The 17,494-nt window shown below is 38.6% G+C and overlaps 2 protein-coding genes across 5 annotated transcripts; one reads left to right on the top strand and one right to left on the bottom strand.

Moving 5' to 3' along the window:
• Nucleotides 1-1,412: 1,412 nt before the first annotated feature.
• ndufa13 (NADH:ubiquinone oxidoreductase subunit A13) lies at nt 1,413-6,433 on the top strand. Its single transcript, XM_079244306.1, has 5 exons — nt 1,413-1,553; nt 3,860-3,938; nt 4,031-4,102; nt 4,237-4,306; nt 6,190-6,433. The coding sequence occupies exons 1-5, from the start codon at nt 1,460-1,462 to the stop codon at nt 6,307-6,309; spliced, it is 435 nt and encodes a 144-aa protein (XP_079100432.1). The 5' UTR covers nt 1,413-1,459; the 3' UTR covers nt 6,310-6,433.
• A 3,528-nt stretch (nt 6,434-9,961) lies between these two features.
• On the bottom strand, nt 9,962-14,313 carry cirbpa (cold inducible RNA binding protein a). Of its 4 annotated transcripts, XR_013771377.1 has the most exons (8): nt 14,236-14,313; nt 13,480-13,590; nt 13,286-13,392; nt 13,069-13,201; nt 12,861-12,993; nt 12,686-12,744; nt 10,233-10,326; nt 9,962-10,159 (listed from the first exon to the last, which is right to left on the bottom strand). XR_013771377.1 is itself a non-coding variant. In XM_079243629.1 (7 exons), exons 2-7 carry the CDS (start codon nt 13,577-13,579, stop codon nt 12,185-12,187), a joined length of 525 nt encoding a protein of 174 aa, XP_079099755.1. In that variant the 5' UTR covers nt 13,580-13,590; nt 14,236-14,313; the 3' UTR covers nt 11,319-12,184. The 4 variants fall into 4 exon arrangements, 3 of the variants coding, with proteins under 3 accessions (XP_079099755.1, XP_079099754.1, XP_079099753.1); XM_079243629.1 differs by lacking the exons at nt 9,962-10,159; nt 10,233-10,326 and adding an exon at nt 11,319-12,198 and having other exon boundaries at nt 13,090-13,201; XM_079243628.1 differs by lacking the exons at nt 9,962-10,159; nt 10,233-10,326 and adding an exon at nt 11,319-11,606.
• Between the last annotated feature and the right edge of the window lie 3,181 nt (nt 14,314-17,494).

Here is a 17,494-nt window from a genome sequence, read left to right on the forward strand (position 1 = left end):
ACAGCACACATTCGAAGTTGCATCATTTTTTATATGTAACGGCATAAATTTATTTCTGTTCAGTGATGCATTAGTTTCTCACTAAGGTCTTAAATCAATACTGCTGTATAAAGGGTTGTGAAGCACCTTACAAAGCTTCTAAATGAGGTTAAAGTCTACTCTGTGGTGGCCAAACCAAACATTAAATATTATTCCATGGTTATTGAACCATTCTCGCAGTTGTAGCTTGATGAATTCTGGCATTATGTAAAAACAAGCTGATTTTTTGAGGACATAAATTGAGAACTTAGACTTGACCAACCTGCCCAAGCAAACCTCATATCACCTGTTTAAATACATTTAGGTTGTAACTTTTCTTTTTTTTTTTTTTTTACCTCGGACAAGCTGGTTGTTGTGGTTGGTTGTCACATACATCTGCCTGACTTACCAACTTCACGCAAAAAGAATTGCTTTTTTCTTTTTTCTTTTGAGAACTGGTCTTGATCTAAGTTAGATTCCATTAAATTTTAGGACCGATGGGAAGGAATTGCGGACACAAAAATTTTTCGAAGGATTCCTTCCAGTCTGGGTAGGAACTAGTTGCTTGGAGGTCTGCACTACAACTGCTTTTCTTTTGGTGTGTAACTGCGATATTAATATCATCCTGAAATATCAAACAGTGATCATGATTTCAGTGGTCTGCCTTGTTTGCTTTGGGGCATTTAATGTTGAAACAGCTCACTGTTGTATCCTCAGAACTTTTGACAAGTGAATCAATTTAAGAGACCTTATCAAAGTCTCATCTGTTGACAGATCTGTGGTTATTTGCAGTAGTAGATGTTCAGTTAAGGAGAAATCTATGTGACAAACTAAAGCAAGCCTCTATAACACTATGATCAATTCAACTTTAATAGACACATATTTAGCATAATGGACCATCAAGAAACTAACAAAAAAGACCACTTTTATATGGATGTATAAAACAGGAAAAGTATGGGGCAATGCTGATGCTAATGATTCGACCATTTGATCCTTAAGTTTTTGTTGCACAACAAACACATGCTACATTTTGTATTCTGTACAATATTCTATTATTTCATTAAGAACTGCAAGGATTTAGTTAGTTTAGTTGTAGTTAGTTTTGACCATCTCATGAATGAGGTGTCAAAGGACATGGATCCTTATGTAGGTGTCACAGAAGTCCCATTCATGTGTAAAAAATTTAGAAATGGCAATTATTTATACCTTAACCTATGTTTTCTATCTATCTATCTGTTTATCTGTCTGTCTGTCTGTCTGTCTATCTATTTTGTGATCCATTAAATTTGCAGTTTAAGTTAGATGTGGTATAAATTAAAAATTGAGACAATGTCAGCCGGCCATGTGAGGGCGCTGTAGCCCACTAGAGCCTCTCTGTATGAGAGAGGAAGAATTGCATCGAGGGACGTCAGCCGTGTTGTTAAGCGGAGGCTGGAGGAAGATGGCGGGGTCCAAGGTGAAGCAGGACATGCCTCCTCCGGGAGGCTATGCTGCCTTTGATTATAAAAGAAATATACCTAAACGAGGACTTTCGGGTACTAGCACCACATTTATACCAATCTCAATCTATATGGCTGTACAGCACGCGTGCAACATGTAAAGTTAACTTGACATTTATGCTTCACTATTAGCAGTTTATGCTAACTGCCCTGTGTCTGTCCAAGACAAATATTGAAATGAAAGTACTACAGTTGTTAAATGCTCTAACATTTACACTTGTCGATTGGGGTCTTAATAACTTTGTCACATAACAACGCACCGTAAAAGCCTACAAAATGATTAAGCCTTAAAACAAGTAGTTATTGACAGTTTGATAGCCACATGCTAACTAGCTCACGTTTGCTGCTTTTGAAATGAACAAATGAGGTTTTAGATGTTTAATAGCGCGGCTTGTTACAGAAGTTTTAACACTAAGGATAGACATCCAAACCCTTTGGAAGCTATTACATCATTTGAATTGTGTGGTATGGAGCTCATACTGTAAATCAGGGGTCTTCAATTCCGGTCTGCCATCATGCAGATTTTAGTGTTTCCCCACTGCAGCACAGCTGACCCAAACCAATGGCTAATTGACACGGAGGTGTAGAAGATCACAAGTTGTTGCAGATCTTTTTATTCTGAATCAAGTGTGTTGTACCAGAGAAACTCGAAAACCTGCAGGATGTTAGCTCTGGAGGACTGGAGCTCGTGACCTCTGATTTAAATAAATGGCAGACTTGGTGACGAGAGAGAGAGAGAGAGATGAAAGTGTTGATGGTTGATTATACAGTCCTAGTGCTGGTGTTGTACAGGTAAATATTTGTACCTTTGCACCTCAAGACACAAGCGGTTGTCAAAATGGAGCTGAGGTCCTCTGATCTATTTGATTAACTTGTCACAAAATAAAGACCACAAATGAAAGCTGCTATTGTTAGAAAGCAGACTGTGAACCTGGACTCAAAGAATGAAATTAAACTTATTAAATAAAGCTACATGCTTTACGTGGAAATGATGCAGTTAAAAAGATTAATAGTTTTGTGCCATAATTACTATAGCATTATGTGATTCTCATTGTTCGAGTTCCTTGAGGTTCCTCAAAGTAAAGAACAGTAATATTAGGGCTGTGACGATATGCTTTTGTCCCGATTCGATTCAATTCTGAGTTTTTTTGGGTGTCGATTCGATTTTAATTGCAATTCTTGCGATTCTTCAATATTGCTGATTTTTGTAGACTAAAAGCAACAAAAAAATTGTACAAAACTTTATTCGCTAGTCGTTTCTCTTAATTTCATTAGGAAAAAACAGCACAGTAGCCAGATAATCGTTCTGCTATAATGCCTAAGAAGACAAGTAAAAGCATTCATAAAAATGACACAAAAAAAGATAGATTTGCATTTATTTGAAGGAAAAAAAAAAGAATTTTTTAACAAAAAAAAAAAAAATTAATTGTGAAGCAAAATATACCAATATTCCATTTTTTTCGACTCGATTTCCCACTCCTAGTAAATATAGAAATTAGTAGAATGTTGTAATGTACATGAGAGCGTCTTGCAAGCAAAAAGCAAAGAATCAGACCAAAAGAACAAAAAAAATATCCAAAATGTGTCCATACTCTTGACTTAAAATATTTTTATCAGTACATTTTTGCAGGTTGTCCGCCATTCTCAGTCTTCTGTTTAAGTGTTTTAAAAAACACAAAACATAACATCATGTTACTAGACAGTCAAAGAGAAACATTTCGCACTTTAGCAAAGTTATAAAATACAAAGTTAGTACACATGCCATATTAAAACTCTGAATTTGACATTAGATGCTAATTTTGGGCATGTAGGTGCCTCTTTATTTCTGAAGATTCTGACAGTTTTCCAGCCTTACATTTACAGCAGGGGTAGGCAACTCTGCAGCCCTGCAAGTTTTGGAAGTTTCGCTGCTTAATACGCCTGACTCAAATCAGTGGGCAATTAGCAAACTTTTGCAGAGTCTGATATTAACCTCTTCACAAGTCTGCAAATTAAGTGAGTCAGGTTAGGGTGGCTGTAGCTCAGGCAGAATAGCAGTCATCTTTCAACTCAAAAGTTGGGGGATCAATTCCAGGATTTCCCTGACTGTGTGCCTAAGTGTCCGTGGGCAGGACACTGAACCCTAAGTTGTCGCCCGATGTGCCTATTGGGATATATATGTATGTCGCTTTGGATACAAGTGTCTGCTAAATGACTGTAGGTGTGTTGCAGCACGGGAACTCCAAACACTTGCAAATTTTTTAACATAATATTCACTGTTATGCTGATAATCTGATGAAATGCAAATACGTGCAGTAGTACAGGAGGAATTGCAGTGTTAATGTGATTGCTTACTTCCACAGGGTATAGCATGTTTGGACTTGGAATTGGCATCATGGTGTTTGGCTATTGGAGGCTTTTTAGCTGGAATAGAGAAAGGAAGTAAGTTGTTATGTGAATTTATTTTTGATTTTGCTCTGCCAAGTTGTGTGTGCACTGTCAAGATTAAATTGGTGGTTATGTTTGTGTTTCAGGCGCTTGCAGATTGAGGAGCTGGAGGCCAGGATAGCAATCATGCCTCTGTTGCAGGCAGAGCACGACCGAAGGTAATCTTTAAAACTTAACATTGCACATTTAACCTTTTTTTTTTAACGTAATGTTGTTGTTTTTTTGTTTGTTTTTTAAGTAAACCAGTTTAAATTAGCTATTTATGTGGAAACTCTACTTTTGTTTGTGCCAGGGTTCTAAGGATGTTGAGGGAAAACCTAGAAGAGGAAGCAATCATCATGAAAGATGTTCCTGGATGGAAGGTAAAAAATTGCCATAAATGTTTCCTCTTTGTTTTTCTTCCCTTCTCTTCTTGTTTTCGAGGGGGACATATTTGTGTAGCAAACATATTTTATTCATTCTTAAGAACTTATTTAGGCCTTTTTAATAAATGAAAAATAACAAAAAAAAAGTACTCTTCTCTTGTAAGATACACATTTGTTTACATTTAAAAGAAAAAGTATAGCTTATGGAGTAGTAACAACAAAATAGTTTCCAAAACTATTTTTGAACCATTTTCCCAGGCAGTTAATACTTAAGATTTTGAGGAAGGAAGTCCTGACAATTTGCTCTAGTTTTTTTTCTGTTGCTGTTCTTACACAAGCAGTCCCAGCAGGAAGTCTTCTGGTGAAGATACTCTCCTGACTGGAAATAGGTTGAGGAGATGCAGCAGAATGACTTTATAGAGAACAGGAAGCAGCACATGATGAATTGATGCAAAGAAGTTTCTTTTAACTCATGGAAAATGGTAGATAAGGCTCCTTACTATGTGGATGTGTGCACTGCCTGTATCTGCATGTATCTTTTAAATAGAGAAAAAAGAAAGATGTGGGGAGAAAGTACAAAACACACAGGTCAGCAGAAAAGAGCTTAGATAGCTTGTCATTAATGTCAAGAATTTATTTGTTAATGTGGATATACAGGAAAAGTCCAGAGTTTTGATGTACCTGTAAACTATGATTATGTGTCCAAACTTTGTACCTGTACTATCTATTATTTGTATTTTAATCTATTTTGTTATCAATGTATATTTTAAAAAAAAAAAAAAAAAGTAAAAGGGTGTCCACCCTGCCTCTCGCCTGCTCATTTCTGGGATAAGCTCCAGCTTTCCACGACACTGATTAAGCGGTTCAGAAAATGGATGGACATAAATTGCTTTACTTTTTCTTTTATTTTATTTTTATTTTCTTAAATGCACGCTTTCAAAAATTGTAATTTTTTGCAGTTCCACACTAAACACAGATCTCTATGTACCAACAGTATTTGATAAACTTCAATATATGTGTGAATCTGCCTTTTATAACCTCTTAGAAGAGCTCGACTATCACTTTTGAACTTTAGCAAGCCACTCTAGAGAATGTTGATGGAAATTAAAATGTTAGCCTCTATTGGTCGAACACCTTTCAAGCTCTGCAGACATAAATTTTATTCAACCAACTGCTATTTTGTAAAACTATTAAAGCTGGGGTAGGCAGTCTTGCTCAGACATTTTTTTTTTACTCTGGGTGAATGTCCTGATAGTAATCTGGACATTTTGTAATCATGAACAATAAGAAATATAGTTAGACCCTTCAGTTTACCATAAATCTGTAAAAACTCTGAAGCTGTTCATTTCTTATATTTTGATAAGCTTCTTCTCTCGGCTCTCCTCCTCCTGCAGCGCATACCTGATCACCACATTCTGCATATAAATAGCATGTTAGGATGAAAATACAAAGTAGTGAAGAAAAAACTCAGAAAGCAAACATAGCTGAGAAAATGCAGGATGGATTTTTCCAACCCGGCTCGGTTTATTTGGCTCCTCCTGCTAAACAGCAGAGAAAGAGATCCGGATCACCACCAAAAATAAATCGCTTCTTCCTTTTTACTTTTCCCAAAACTCCTGAAAATTTAATTAAAATCTGTCCAACTTATTGGGTTATCTTGAACACAAACAGTTAAACGGCGGTAAAAACATAACCTCCTTGGCAGAGGTAAGAAAAAAGCCTTGGATCACGCAAGGAGCAAAAGACAAGGTACTACTTTCACATCTTGGTAGCTCCCCAACATTACATACCCCAGCTTTAAGCTGAATTCAAATGAAGTCAGAGTTGACATGCATCAGTTAATAAAACTCTTCCACTGTCTTATTCTAATACTCATGCAGGTCGGTGAGACTGTCTTCCACACAGACCGCTGGGTCACCCCTCTGACAGAGGAACTGTTCAACCTCCGGCCACGTGAGGAGTTTGTACATAAGCGTTTTGGCTTCTTGTGGCACCTGTAAACATCCCTGAGACAAACTGTCCTGAGCTCTGCCATCTTCCAGACCCAGAACCACATGGACCCGAGCTCTCGCTCACATCAGCTTGTAAATGTTCAATAATAAAGTATCTTTTTTCTTTACCTCATATCAGCTTGTCTCTTTTTCTGTTCTCTCTTCTTTTTTTTTTAGATGTTATTTAATTTTAAGTTTTTTCTGTTAAATACACAATTTAAATATATTTTTCAGACCTTAATTTTATGGGTATTTCTTTCACTATATACACTCTCTACAGTCATTCAGCAGATTCTTTTATCCAAAGCAACTTGCATCTGAGAGTGAGAACAAGCAAGAAATCAAACAGAAAGGGACATCAAAATTAAGTGGTGGTCAAACTGCTACAAGTTCAGTTGGACACAGGTGCTAACTTCATTTTTTGCAGAGCCCCATTTTATGATTACAACATCAAATCCCCCAATCACATTACCATGTGCACCCCAACACCCTCAATGAATAAGAAGAGGAAATAGTCACATGTTTATTGGCTGGTACTTTATTATAGTTAAAACTACACTGCTCAAAATAATAAAGGGAACACTAAAGTAACATGTAGACCTGAATGAAAGATTTATTAAATACTTTATTCTCTCCATAGTTGAATGTGCTGACAACAAAATCACACAACTTATCAATGAAAATCAAATTTATCAACCCATGGAGGTCTGGATTTCTATTCTATTCTACAGTCATTTAGCAGACGCTTTCATCCAAAGCGACTTACATGCGAGATTTGGAGTTATACTAAAAATGAAAGTGGAAAAACACTACAGGCTGATCCAACTTTGACATAATGTCCTTTAAAACAAGTCAAAATGAGGCTCAGTAGTGTGTGTGGCCTCCGCGTGCTTGTATGACCTCCTTACAACACCTAGGCGTGAGGTGGCGGATGTTCTCCTGAGGGATCTCCTCCCAGACCTGGACTAAAGCATCCGCCAACTCCTGGACAGTCTGTGGTGCAACTTGGTGTTGGTAGATGGAGCGAGACATGATGTCCCAGATGTGCTCAATTAGATTCAGGTCTGGGAAACAGGCGGGCCAGTCCATAACATCAATACCTTCGCGTTGCAGGAACTGCTGACACACTCCAGCCACATGAGGTCTAGCATTGTCTTGCATTAGGAGGAACCCAGGGCCAACTGCACCAGCATATGGTCCCACAAGGGGTCTGAGGATCTCATCTTGGTACCTAATGGCAGTCAGGCTACCGATGGCGAGCACATGGAGGGCTGTACGGCCCTCCAAAGAAATGCCACCCCACACCATTACTGACCCACTTCCAAACCGGTCATGCTGAAGAATCTTGCAGGCAGCAGAACGTTCTCCGTGGCGTCTCCAGACTCTGTCACATCTGTCACATGTGCTCAGTGTGAACCTGCTTTCATCTGTGAAGAGCACAGGGTGCCAGTGGAGAATTTGTCAATCTTGGTGTTCTCTGGCAAATGCCAAACGTCCTGCACAATGTTGGGCTGTAAGTACAACCCCAACCTGTGGACGTCGGGCCCTCAACCACCCTCATGGAGTCTGTTTGAGCAGACACATGCACATTTGTGGCCTGCTGGAGCTCATTTTGCAGGCCTCTGACAGTGCTCCTCCTTGCACAAAGAAGGAGGTAGCTGCTGGGTTGTTGCCCTCCCATGGCCTCCTTCCCGCCTCCTGATGGACTGGCCTGTCTCCTGGTAGCGCCTCCATGCTCTGGACACTATACGCTGACAGACACAGCAAACCTTGCCCTGGATGAGCTGCACTACCTGAGCCACTTGTGTGGGTTGTAGACTCCGTCTCATGCTACCACTAGAGTGAAAGCACCGCCAGCATTCAAAAGTGACCAAACCATCAGCCAGAAAGCATCGGAACTGAGAAGTGGTCTGTGGTCACCACCTGCAGAACCACTCCTTTATTAGGTGTGTCTTGCCAATGGCCTATAATTGTCTATTCCATTTGCACAACAGCATGTGAAATTGATTATCAATTAGTGTTGCTTCCTAAGTGGACAATTTCACAGAAGTGTGGTTGACTTGGAGTTACATTGTGTTGTTTAAGTGTTCCCTTTATATCAGTGGTAGAAGAAGAAGGATCAATGAGGCAAGTTGAGCATTTGATTAGATGGATTCTGCTTTTGTAATAGAACTCAGGTTTATGAGTTGAGTAGTTTATTTCTTAAGCGTGCATCTGGCTTTTCATCGTATTTAGGATTTGAAACTCCCCAATTGCTAAAATAACCTGTTTGGTTTGAGAATTACCTTTAGTTGGCTCCTGTGTTGCTGGTTTACTTGTATTAAATGGAGCATGTGACTAATGGTGGTTGAAACATGGTGTGAAGATTTAGGTTGTTTTTTTTTTTTAAATATTGAGTGTATAATACATTAAGTAAATGTTTTGTTTAATCATAGTTGCATCTTTTCAAATATAAGATAAATATGGATGCCGACTATGTCTTGGAAATGATCACCTGTCTCTCAACTCGACTGCTGGCTTTCTAGCTGTGGCCTGACAACTTTGCAACCAATCAAAGTAGGCCGCTCTTCCTTGTAATCCAATCTATCATTAACCTGACAAATGGCCAAGATGGCGTGTTTTCCCACCAGTGTATATTTCCGTTTTTTCCGTACATTGTCCCTTTGCTTCACACACACCTGTACAATGTCTGGCATGTTTAATCCTAAACCACCGTTCGTCTACACCGGTGTTTCTCAAAACTAGTCTTCGGAGGTTTTCACGTGTCCTACTTTTACTCAAGTGTCAAATTTATATATTTTAAAAAAACAAAAACAAATGACCAGTTCAGAATGCATCAGTTGCATTTCCTGTTCGGGGTTGAAAGGAACTAAAAAAAACGACGCAGGATTCACATTAAGCAAAGCACTATGGAGAAAGCAATAGGTTGACACGCCTTTTTCCTCCCTGGCACTGTGTGCAGTCATCCGTAAGTCCCCGATGAGCCGACATGCGTTATTTTGTAGCTTTAATTCATTTTTAAAATGTTATAAAAACGAGACGACATGACCAAGCAGCAACCTCTGACAGTTAAAAGTGAAACCGATGCATACCCTTCATCCCTGGGGTCTGGCGCAAAGGACTCATGTTGAAAAGAAACTTCTCAGCAGAAATACACATTTAGTCTGGTAAAAAAAAAATTTTTTTTTTTTTTTTTTAAAGGTTTTAGGTAAGGTTTAACCATGACAACTGGAGGGAATCATTTTAATTTGGAAGTCATCTAGAAATTATGTATATTTAGTTCCGATAGGTATCCGATATCTCGCTGCAAGGCGGCAGGTTTAGCTTCAGCCCGCCTACCTGTCAGCTGAAGGCAGGTCGGAGATTGACAACACCCACCTCCACTCAGCTCTACCCATTTTGCATTTTCCGGTAGACGGTATGCTTAACTCGTCTCTTCAGAAACCTCACGGAGACTCCGTCCATCTTTAGCCCGGAAGACTTATTTCCCTCTGCAACTTGCAAAAATCTCAAATGACATGATTCAACCATGTCTTATTTGAAGGTATAGTGAACCTACATGAACCATTTTTTCAGCTATATGCAGTTTTGTTTTTGCTTTTAGTGAACTGAGTGTTGTGGATTAAAGGCAGCATTTCTGTTAAAAACCTTTATTTTAAAAAATTCCTTTACAAAGTTTTATGCATTTCATAATACACATTTTGCCTGTTAAAAAAAAAAAAAAAGAAGAAAAAAAAAAGCAATTATCCAGTTGTCTGACACGGACAATAAGGAAAATTACTCAAAGACCACCAAATTCATTGGCAGGTCTATCCACCTCGGAGATACTAGCAGCTGCCCCACTTCTGCAATGTTGGACCTGAAACAGAACACTTTATTAGTAACAAGTTAATGAACAAGACCTGGTTAGGTGTTTAACGTGTAAGATTTACCTGTTGTAGGATCTGTGTCAATGACTGCCATAACCGTCCACCATCCATTTGATGCATGAAGAAATTCAGTGTGGTTTCAACCAGTCAGATCACCCTATAGAGAGAGACTGAAATTAATCCTGGAACACATTTCTTTGATCAATTAATTTCATGCAATAAAAACTCACATTAAAACACAAAAAAGGTACAGACAGACATTTGTAAACAGTCTAGGTACCTAAGGAAAAAAAAAAAAAAAAAATTGGGACTGCTGTGAGACATTACTGGAGAATATTTGAGTGATACAGTGGACAGAAGTGGACTGGGCTCAATGAGTTGAGGCAAATGCTTTTCTTTGACGGGCTGAGTGGAGCATTACAATCCAGGAGCTTTTTAGAAACTTTCCCAACCCAATTGTGTTATCTGACTGAAGGATGAGGCTTTGGCAACTTTGTAGGACACATCTGAAGCAGGTGACTTTACACAGCGGATAACTTGAAGGTATTCATAGAAACAATGAGAACTTAGTTTGAAGGATGTGAGCAAAGCAAAAGGAGATTTTTACCTCACGTGCATTGGCCTACTTTCTCCACAAATGATTTAGGCAAGAGAGCAGCTTTCATCCCTGTTGAGCACTTGTTGGTTGTCGCAACACCTCACTCTCCAAGGACTTGTAGGTTTTTGAAGTAGCAGAGTTCTTGAACGTAATGAAGCATTGACATGACACCAGCGGACATTTTTTCCACAATTTCCTTGAGCCACTTCTGGGGTTATTCAAACTTCACTTCAAGTTTCTCCTCAACACAATCAAAATGCAACAGGTCTTGAGCTTTTGAATATTGTTCAGGAGTCACATGGCCAAAATAAATTAAAAAAAAAAAAAAAAAAAATTAGCTTTAAAAACTTTGCACCAAGGTGATCAAAAGCGGATTTCATTGAAAAGTTGTAGCTTTGCTTCCATTTTTACCAACTGCCAATTAAGTTGCCCTTTAGAGAAATCCACTTGTGCTTTTATAGCAGGCAACTTTGTCACTGAGCAGTCTGAGCTAAAGGCTCCCAGCTGAATTTCCCCCATGCGATCATTTTGAACAGGCAACAGAATCAGGATCATTTTCCACAGTTCGTTTAATAGGCTCCATGAAGCCAAACTGACAAAGAAAAAAATCTTGGATCATACAAAGAACATAAAGTACAAAACTGTTCCCCGTCTAGATTTACTTTGTGTAAACGAAGTTACATATTTTCCAAATCACTTTAAACAAGATTAGTCCATTTACAGCACATTTAAAATGCAGATGTTGAGCAGAGCACAGAAGATACCTTGGACAGACTGTAGCATGCTGCATTTTGCAACTTCATGAACAGCTGGCCACTTCGGATGTGCAGTTCACCAGTCTGAAAGGAATTCACTCTTTTGGGAAATTGAACATACAGGAGCCTTGGCTAAACTAAGGTTCTTTTCAATAGCTAAAAAAAAGGACTTCAGCATCAAATACCCCAAAAGTCTATTTCAATAGCTCTTTCCTCAGTTTAAAACTTGGCAGGAGGTAGGTCAGTCGATGACTGAGGGAAAATATTGAAACAAGCCCCAGATACTTCAAAGAGGAAAAAAGAAAAGCTAAAGAATTCAAAAATTAGGAAATACTTAAAGTGCTGGACAAATGTCTACAGCGATGGTATTGGCTGATCACGAAAGCCATGTGAAGAGCTGCATGATCCCCAGTTTGGGATTTTACAGTAGTCAGATTACACAGAAGCCTTAGATCAGATGCCCAATTAAAGCAAGGCTATATTCTCTAATTGTAGTTGTAACATGGTTAATGACCAAAACTCATGGCTACATTTTTAGATGCCAAGCTACTACAGAAGATTTACAAAAACTAAAGGTCAACAATAACACGAGGACATTTTTCTTGAGGAGAGCATCTTTGAAATACAGCCAGCCAAGTGAAGATCTTGAATCAGGGAGATGTTTACTCGTGTGTAGCTGGAGGATAAGAAGTGGGCACACAGGTAAAGACACTGAAAGTTCCGTCACCGGAGTTTCATAACATCCCCCTCAACCCACAAGACAGTCAATATGTTTTGCTTAAGGGGCTCCATCAGTTGTGAGATGAGCAACTTTTGAGCAGACAAGATTTGGCATTTGCTTTAGCGCTTCAGTTGTTTTGCCAGCCTCTTTACCAAAGTGGGGAACTGGTCAGCAAAATTTGGCAATTTTATGCAAACAGGCATCTTGGGCTCAGGTACAAAACTGAGGGGCATACATGATACAATTCTTGAATGTTAAGGGTTGTTAAACTACCTTAAATGCAAAGTTGTGCAAGCCTGGTAATGCTATTTGCATATAAATATGAAATTATTTTACTGCATCAAATTCTTTAAAACGCAAGTAGCCATAAGATTAAGAGTCAGATTTCACAGTGACAGCCCCAACATAAACCTACATCTACCAAAATGTAATTAATGCTTACCATAGCTGTCATATCCATCACGGTACGATCCAGAGCGGTCACCATATCCACCCTGACCCCTGTGTGGAGAAAAAAAAAGAAAAAGGAATTTACTTACAGTGCATAGCATCTACCTTTGTAATGGAAAAACTAGTTGGGGAAACAAAAACCCAACCCACAGACAATGATTACTGACCTGTTTTCCCTGTAGCCACCAGAGGAGTATCCGCCACTTCTGTATCCACTGCCACCAAAGCTCCTGTCGCTACCTCCAAAGCCTCTGTCGCCATAACTTCTGTCACCATAGCCCCTGTCGCTGTTGTATCCACCTAACAGGTCGAAATAAATGATAAGTTTTTCGTGAAAATCTCATCTAGGCAAATCATCAAAGAGGCATTGCATACCTCTAGAGAAACCACGCCCACCCCTTCCTCGTGATCCACTGAATCTTCCACCTCTGGGACCTGAGCCAAATCCTCCTCTGGAACGTCCGCCCTTTCCTGCTTCATCCACTCTAATAGCCCGTCCGTCCAGGGTCTATAAAATATTAAGTGTACGACTTTAATACACACCCTTGACTGTATCAATTCTACTATGAAGCTTTGACGTTGCGCAACTTACCTTCCCGTTCATGGCATCCAGTGCGTCCTTGGCATCTTCAACGTTGTCGTATTTCACGAAGCCAAAACCACGAGATCTTCCTGTCTCTTTATCTCTAATCACGTCCACTAATAACAAAAATGCATCGATCATTTAAAAAGTTGTCGAATAAAACATCTCAAAAGCCAAATAACTGAAATGTGTTTAATCGTTACCCTTCTCGATAGTTCCGTATTTGCCGAATGCGGCAGCAAGAGATTCTTCGTTGGTCTCGAAGCTCAGACCTCCAATGAACAATTTTCCCTCGTCCGACATTTTAGGTATCACTAAAGTTAAAAAATAAATAAATAAAGTACATGTAAATTACACGTAAGCCTGTAAGCTGGAGCGAAACAAAATAAAGTGCTGCTAAAGTAGGTCACCAGGCCACTTCCACAAAATGGCGATCGCGCATTGCGCACTTTCGCAACAAGCCCAATTTTATTAAATAAATACAATTTCAGCCTACTGATTTCCTTCCCAAACATTAGTTAAAAATAATTGAAACTGATTAACGCGAGTGGATCATCAATGCTTCAATACTGCGAAATGAGCGTATTTTAATTAGCCAACACGAGTTAGCATTTTTCTCACGGCGCCATTTTGTAGCATCTAGCTGCTGTTCTTTGTTTCAATGACCTACTTTAGCACTTAGCTCCCAACGCGGCTCGACATCCCGCTTTCAAAGATATGAGAAAAATAAAAGGAATCATCCGGTCTAAACAGCTACTTCTTCAACAATAAATTGCAAAAAACCTTTTTTTTTTTTTTTATCATGATAGCAATTTTTCCAGATTAATTTCTTACTATTTATTTTAATGTTCATTTTATTCAATTTTGGATAAAACTATATTATATGATTTATTACTGTTAATATATGGATTTTAACTATTAAATAAATACACATAAAACACCATGTAAAAAGCATTTACCTTTTGTCTGTTAATAGATGAAGATGAATGTTACTTCAGCTGCAGATGTAGGTCGAATGAGGAAGAGGAGAAGAAGTGTTCCGGCTTTATAGCTGCTGCGTTCACTTCTTCTTCTATAGTTTAGCAGGTCTCATAGTCCACCATTCCTCCCTACTGTTCACCACTGTCATCTACTGTTCGCACTATATATTGCAGTATAATGACAAGATAATGAATACACAAAACATCTGCTCCTGTTGCAACAGGCTGGCTCGTCGATTGATAGTAAAAACAAAACTGACTTGTCCTTTCACAAACAAAAACATTTCCTGGCTGGAGAGATACAAAGCAACTAAAACCCATTTAGTTCTTGTTCACTGGTGTTTTATCTCTCCTTTTATATTGAGCACACAATTTAGCGTAGTCTTAAACATTACATAATTAATAATTTTGTTTTCGTCTTCTCTTATCATGTTACAGTTATTAATTTTTCTTTTGTTTGTGTCTTCTTTTTATAAAGTTGTTTTGCACATTAGTAAATTCCTTAACTTTTTTTTTTTTTTTTTTTTTTTGACTCCTTTTGGTGTCTTGGGTGTAGTTACGGCATTTCCATCTTTTTATGTAATTTTATGATTTTGTCAAATCTCTTTGTAACCAGTTTGAAAAAAAAAACATGTTTGACCATTTCACATCCCATTTATTTCCTTTCTGTGATCAATATCTATCATTTGATATCTCATCTCTTAAAAATCTGCTTTTGTATAGATTAGAGAATTCTTAGCTGGCTCAGGGCTATATGTATGATTTGTGAGTGAAATGCTGCTTCTTCCATTTTTTAAAACGTCCATTTTAGGTAGCTTCACTTCACTCTTTTATCACTCACCATTATTTTATCCCAGTACTGTTTTTATGTCTGTGTAGTTCCATGTCTTAAATACATTAGGATCTTGCAATAAGCTTGGTTTTACTCCACAATATGCAAATATATGGTGATGTAACTGGTCAGGAAATTAATCAACATCATTATTTTCTCTTTGCTCTTAAGTGCTTCATTTGTGAAAATATGTGTGAATCATGTATATCTGGGTGTACTTTGGTCATGTGATAGGTAAAAGCCCTTTACAAGCAAAGATGTGTGCTTGAACGGTTTGTGTGGGGTGTAAAAAGAATCATCTGTAGGCTCAAAGCTCAGCCATGCTTTTCCACATAACACATCTATTAAATGGGAAACAACAGTCAATATTACATCAGTTATAACTGGTGCCTTTAATAGACTGTTACTGCTGGAGGTGTTAGAAAACATCACCAGATCTTGAATGCAATATCAGCCAATCTACCTCCCCTAAAATGCTGTAGAAGAAAAGCCGAATAACTGTTTTTTTTTTAACCAATCTCTTTGCATCAGCATGAAAAGTCACAAAAAGAAAATCCATGTTTGTTTATTCTTATGAAAGCATCTTTAGCATCCTTCTTTCTCCTAATCGGTACAGATGAAACAAGTTTGTACTCGTCTCTCCCCTTGCTTAAAAGAAACAAATTTATTTTGTTTGGAGGTTTGTGTCACATTATCTTGATATGATCATGTCATCACTAACATTGAATCCGCAGCACAATCACTCTCCAGAATTTTAATTATGCCTGTGTTTGCTTCTGTCTTATGTCATATTCTGCTGCTGCAGCTCGGTCAGAAGAGCTCACCCTGCAACCTTGTTAGCATTCATGCTGCAGCCCTGAGCAGTGCTGTTCATTGCTGAATAATTACACAAACCTTGGGATGAAAGATAAGGACTTTGTCAAGACTTATCAAAAGGTTGGAATAGGGTAGAATTATAAACACCAGTAACGGATAAGTGTTGCACAACGCAGTATTTAGCTGTTCAAAACCAGTGGTAACTGGAAATGCCAGCTTTATGTCTCACATGGCAATAATTTATCAAATACTTTATACATGCATAAAGACATATGAACATTTTTCACAGTGGAATTGGATGTTTAAAAACAACTGAGCGAAGAACAACAATTGGATTTCTTTACATTTCTTGTCTCATTTACAAGGAGAAAGACAACAACTATACTCTTTGACTTTTTCAAAAATTCTGAAATGCAACTAATGTTAAAATTTATATATATTTATGAAATGAAATGAAAAATACTTTATTAATCCCCAAAGGGAAATTCAATATTGTAGTATATAATTATTAATTTGAGGAGGTCTTGTTCAGGAGGCTGATGGCTGCTGGCAGGAATGATCTTCTGTATCTTTCAGTCTTACATCGGACCTGAAGAAGCCTCTCACTGAACACACTTTGTTGTTTCATCACTGTGTTGTGGAGAGGGTGTGAAGAATCCTCCATCATCTTCATCAGCTTGTGCAGCATTCTTCTTTGGACAATCAGCTCCAGAGTTACTCCAAGTACAGAACCAGCTTTCTTGGTCAGTTTGTTGATTCTCTTCAAGTCTCTGGTTCTGATGCTACTACCCCAGCAGATGCTGCAAAGCTGACTGCACTCTCCACGACAGACTTATAGAAGATATGCAACATCTTGGTGCAGACGTTAAACCATCTCAGCTTCCTTAAGAAGTACAGTCTGCTCTTCCAGCTTGTTGTCCAGCTGAACTCCAAGATACTTGTATTCCTCCACCACCTCCACCTCCTCTCCCAGGATGGAAACAGTGCTTTGTTTACTCTTGTTCCTTCTGAAGTCAACAATCATCTGTTTTGTTTTGCTGCTATTTAATATGAGATGATTGTCACCGCACCATATAACAAAGTGACTGACCAGTTCTCTGTACTCTGCTTCTTGTCCATCCCTGATACATCCCACAACTGCAGAGTCATCAGAGTATTTCTGCAGATGACAGGACTCAGAGTTGTACTGGAAGTCTGGGGTGTACAGTGTGAAGAGGAATGGTGAGAGTACAGTTCCTTGTGGTGCACCAGTGCTGCTGACCTCCATCTCAGACACACAACCTTTCAGTCTCACAAACTGTGGTCTGTTTGTGAGGTAGTCATAGATCCAGGTGGTTGTGGAGGTATACACCTAGAATTTATGGAGCTTCTCACATAACAAAGCAGGCTGAGTGGTATTAAAAGCTCTTGAGAAATCAAAGAACATGACCCTCAGAGTGCTGCCTGAATGGTCCAGATGAGAGTGTGCTCTCTGGAGCAGGTATATGATGGCATTTTCAACCCCAAGTCCATTACGATATGCAAACTGTAATGGGTCCTGAAAGGTGTTTACTTGCTTGTTGAGGTGAGCCAGTAAGAGTCTCTCCAGGA

The sequence above is a fragment of the Telmatherina bonti genome (assembly GCF_933228915.1).
Source record: "Telmatherina bonti genome assembly, chromosome: 7".
NCBI classification, from domain to species: Eukaryota; Metazoa; Chordata; class Actinopteri; order Atheriniformes; family Telmatherinidae; genus Telmatherina; species Telmatherina bonti.

Coding starts and splice junctions, on each gene's coding strand:
- ndufa13 (XM_079244306.1), top strand. CDS start 1,460: ATGGCGGGGTCCAAGGTGAAGCAGGACATGCCTCCTCCGGGAGGCTAT. Junction 1,554..3,859: donor ACCTAAACGAGGACTTTCGG/GTACTAGCACCA, acceptor TTACTTCCACAG/GGTATAGCATGTTTGGACTT. Junction 4,103..4,236: donor CAGGCAGAGCACGACCGAAG/GTAATCTTTAAA, acceptor TGTTTGTGCCAG/GGTTCTAAGGATGTTGAGGG.
- cirbpa (XM_079243627.1), bottom strand. CDS start 13,579: ATGTCGGACGAGGGAAAATTGTTCATTGGAGGTCTGAGCTTCGAGACC. Junction 13,393..13,479: donor ATACGGAACTATCGAGAAGG/GTAACGATTAAA, acceptor TTTTGTTATTAG/TGGACGTGATTAGAGATAAA. Junction 12,745..12,860: donor GGTGGCTACAGGGAAAACAG/GTCAGTAATCAT, acceptor TTCTCCACACAG/GGGTCAGGGTGGATATGGTG.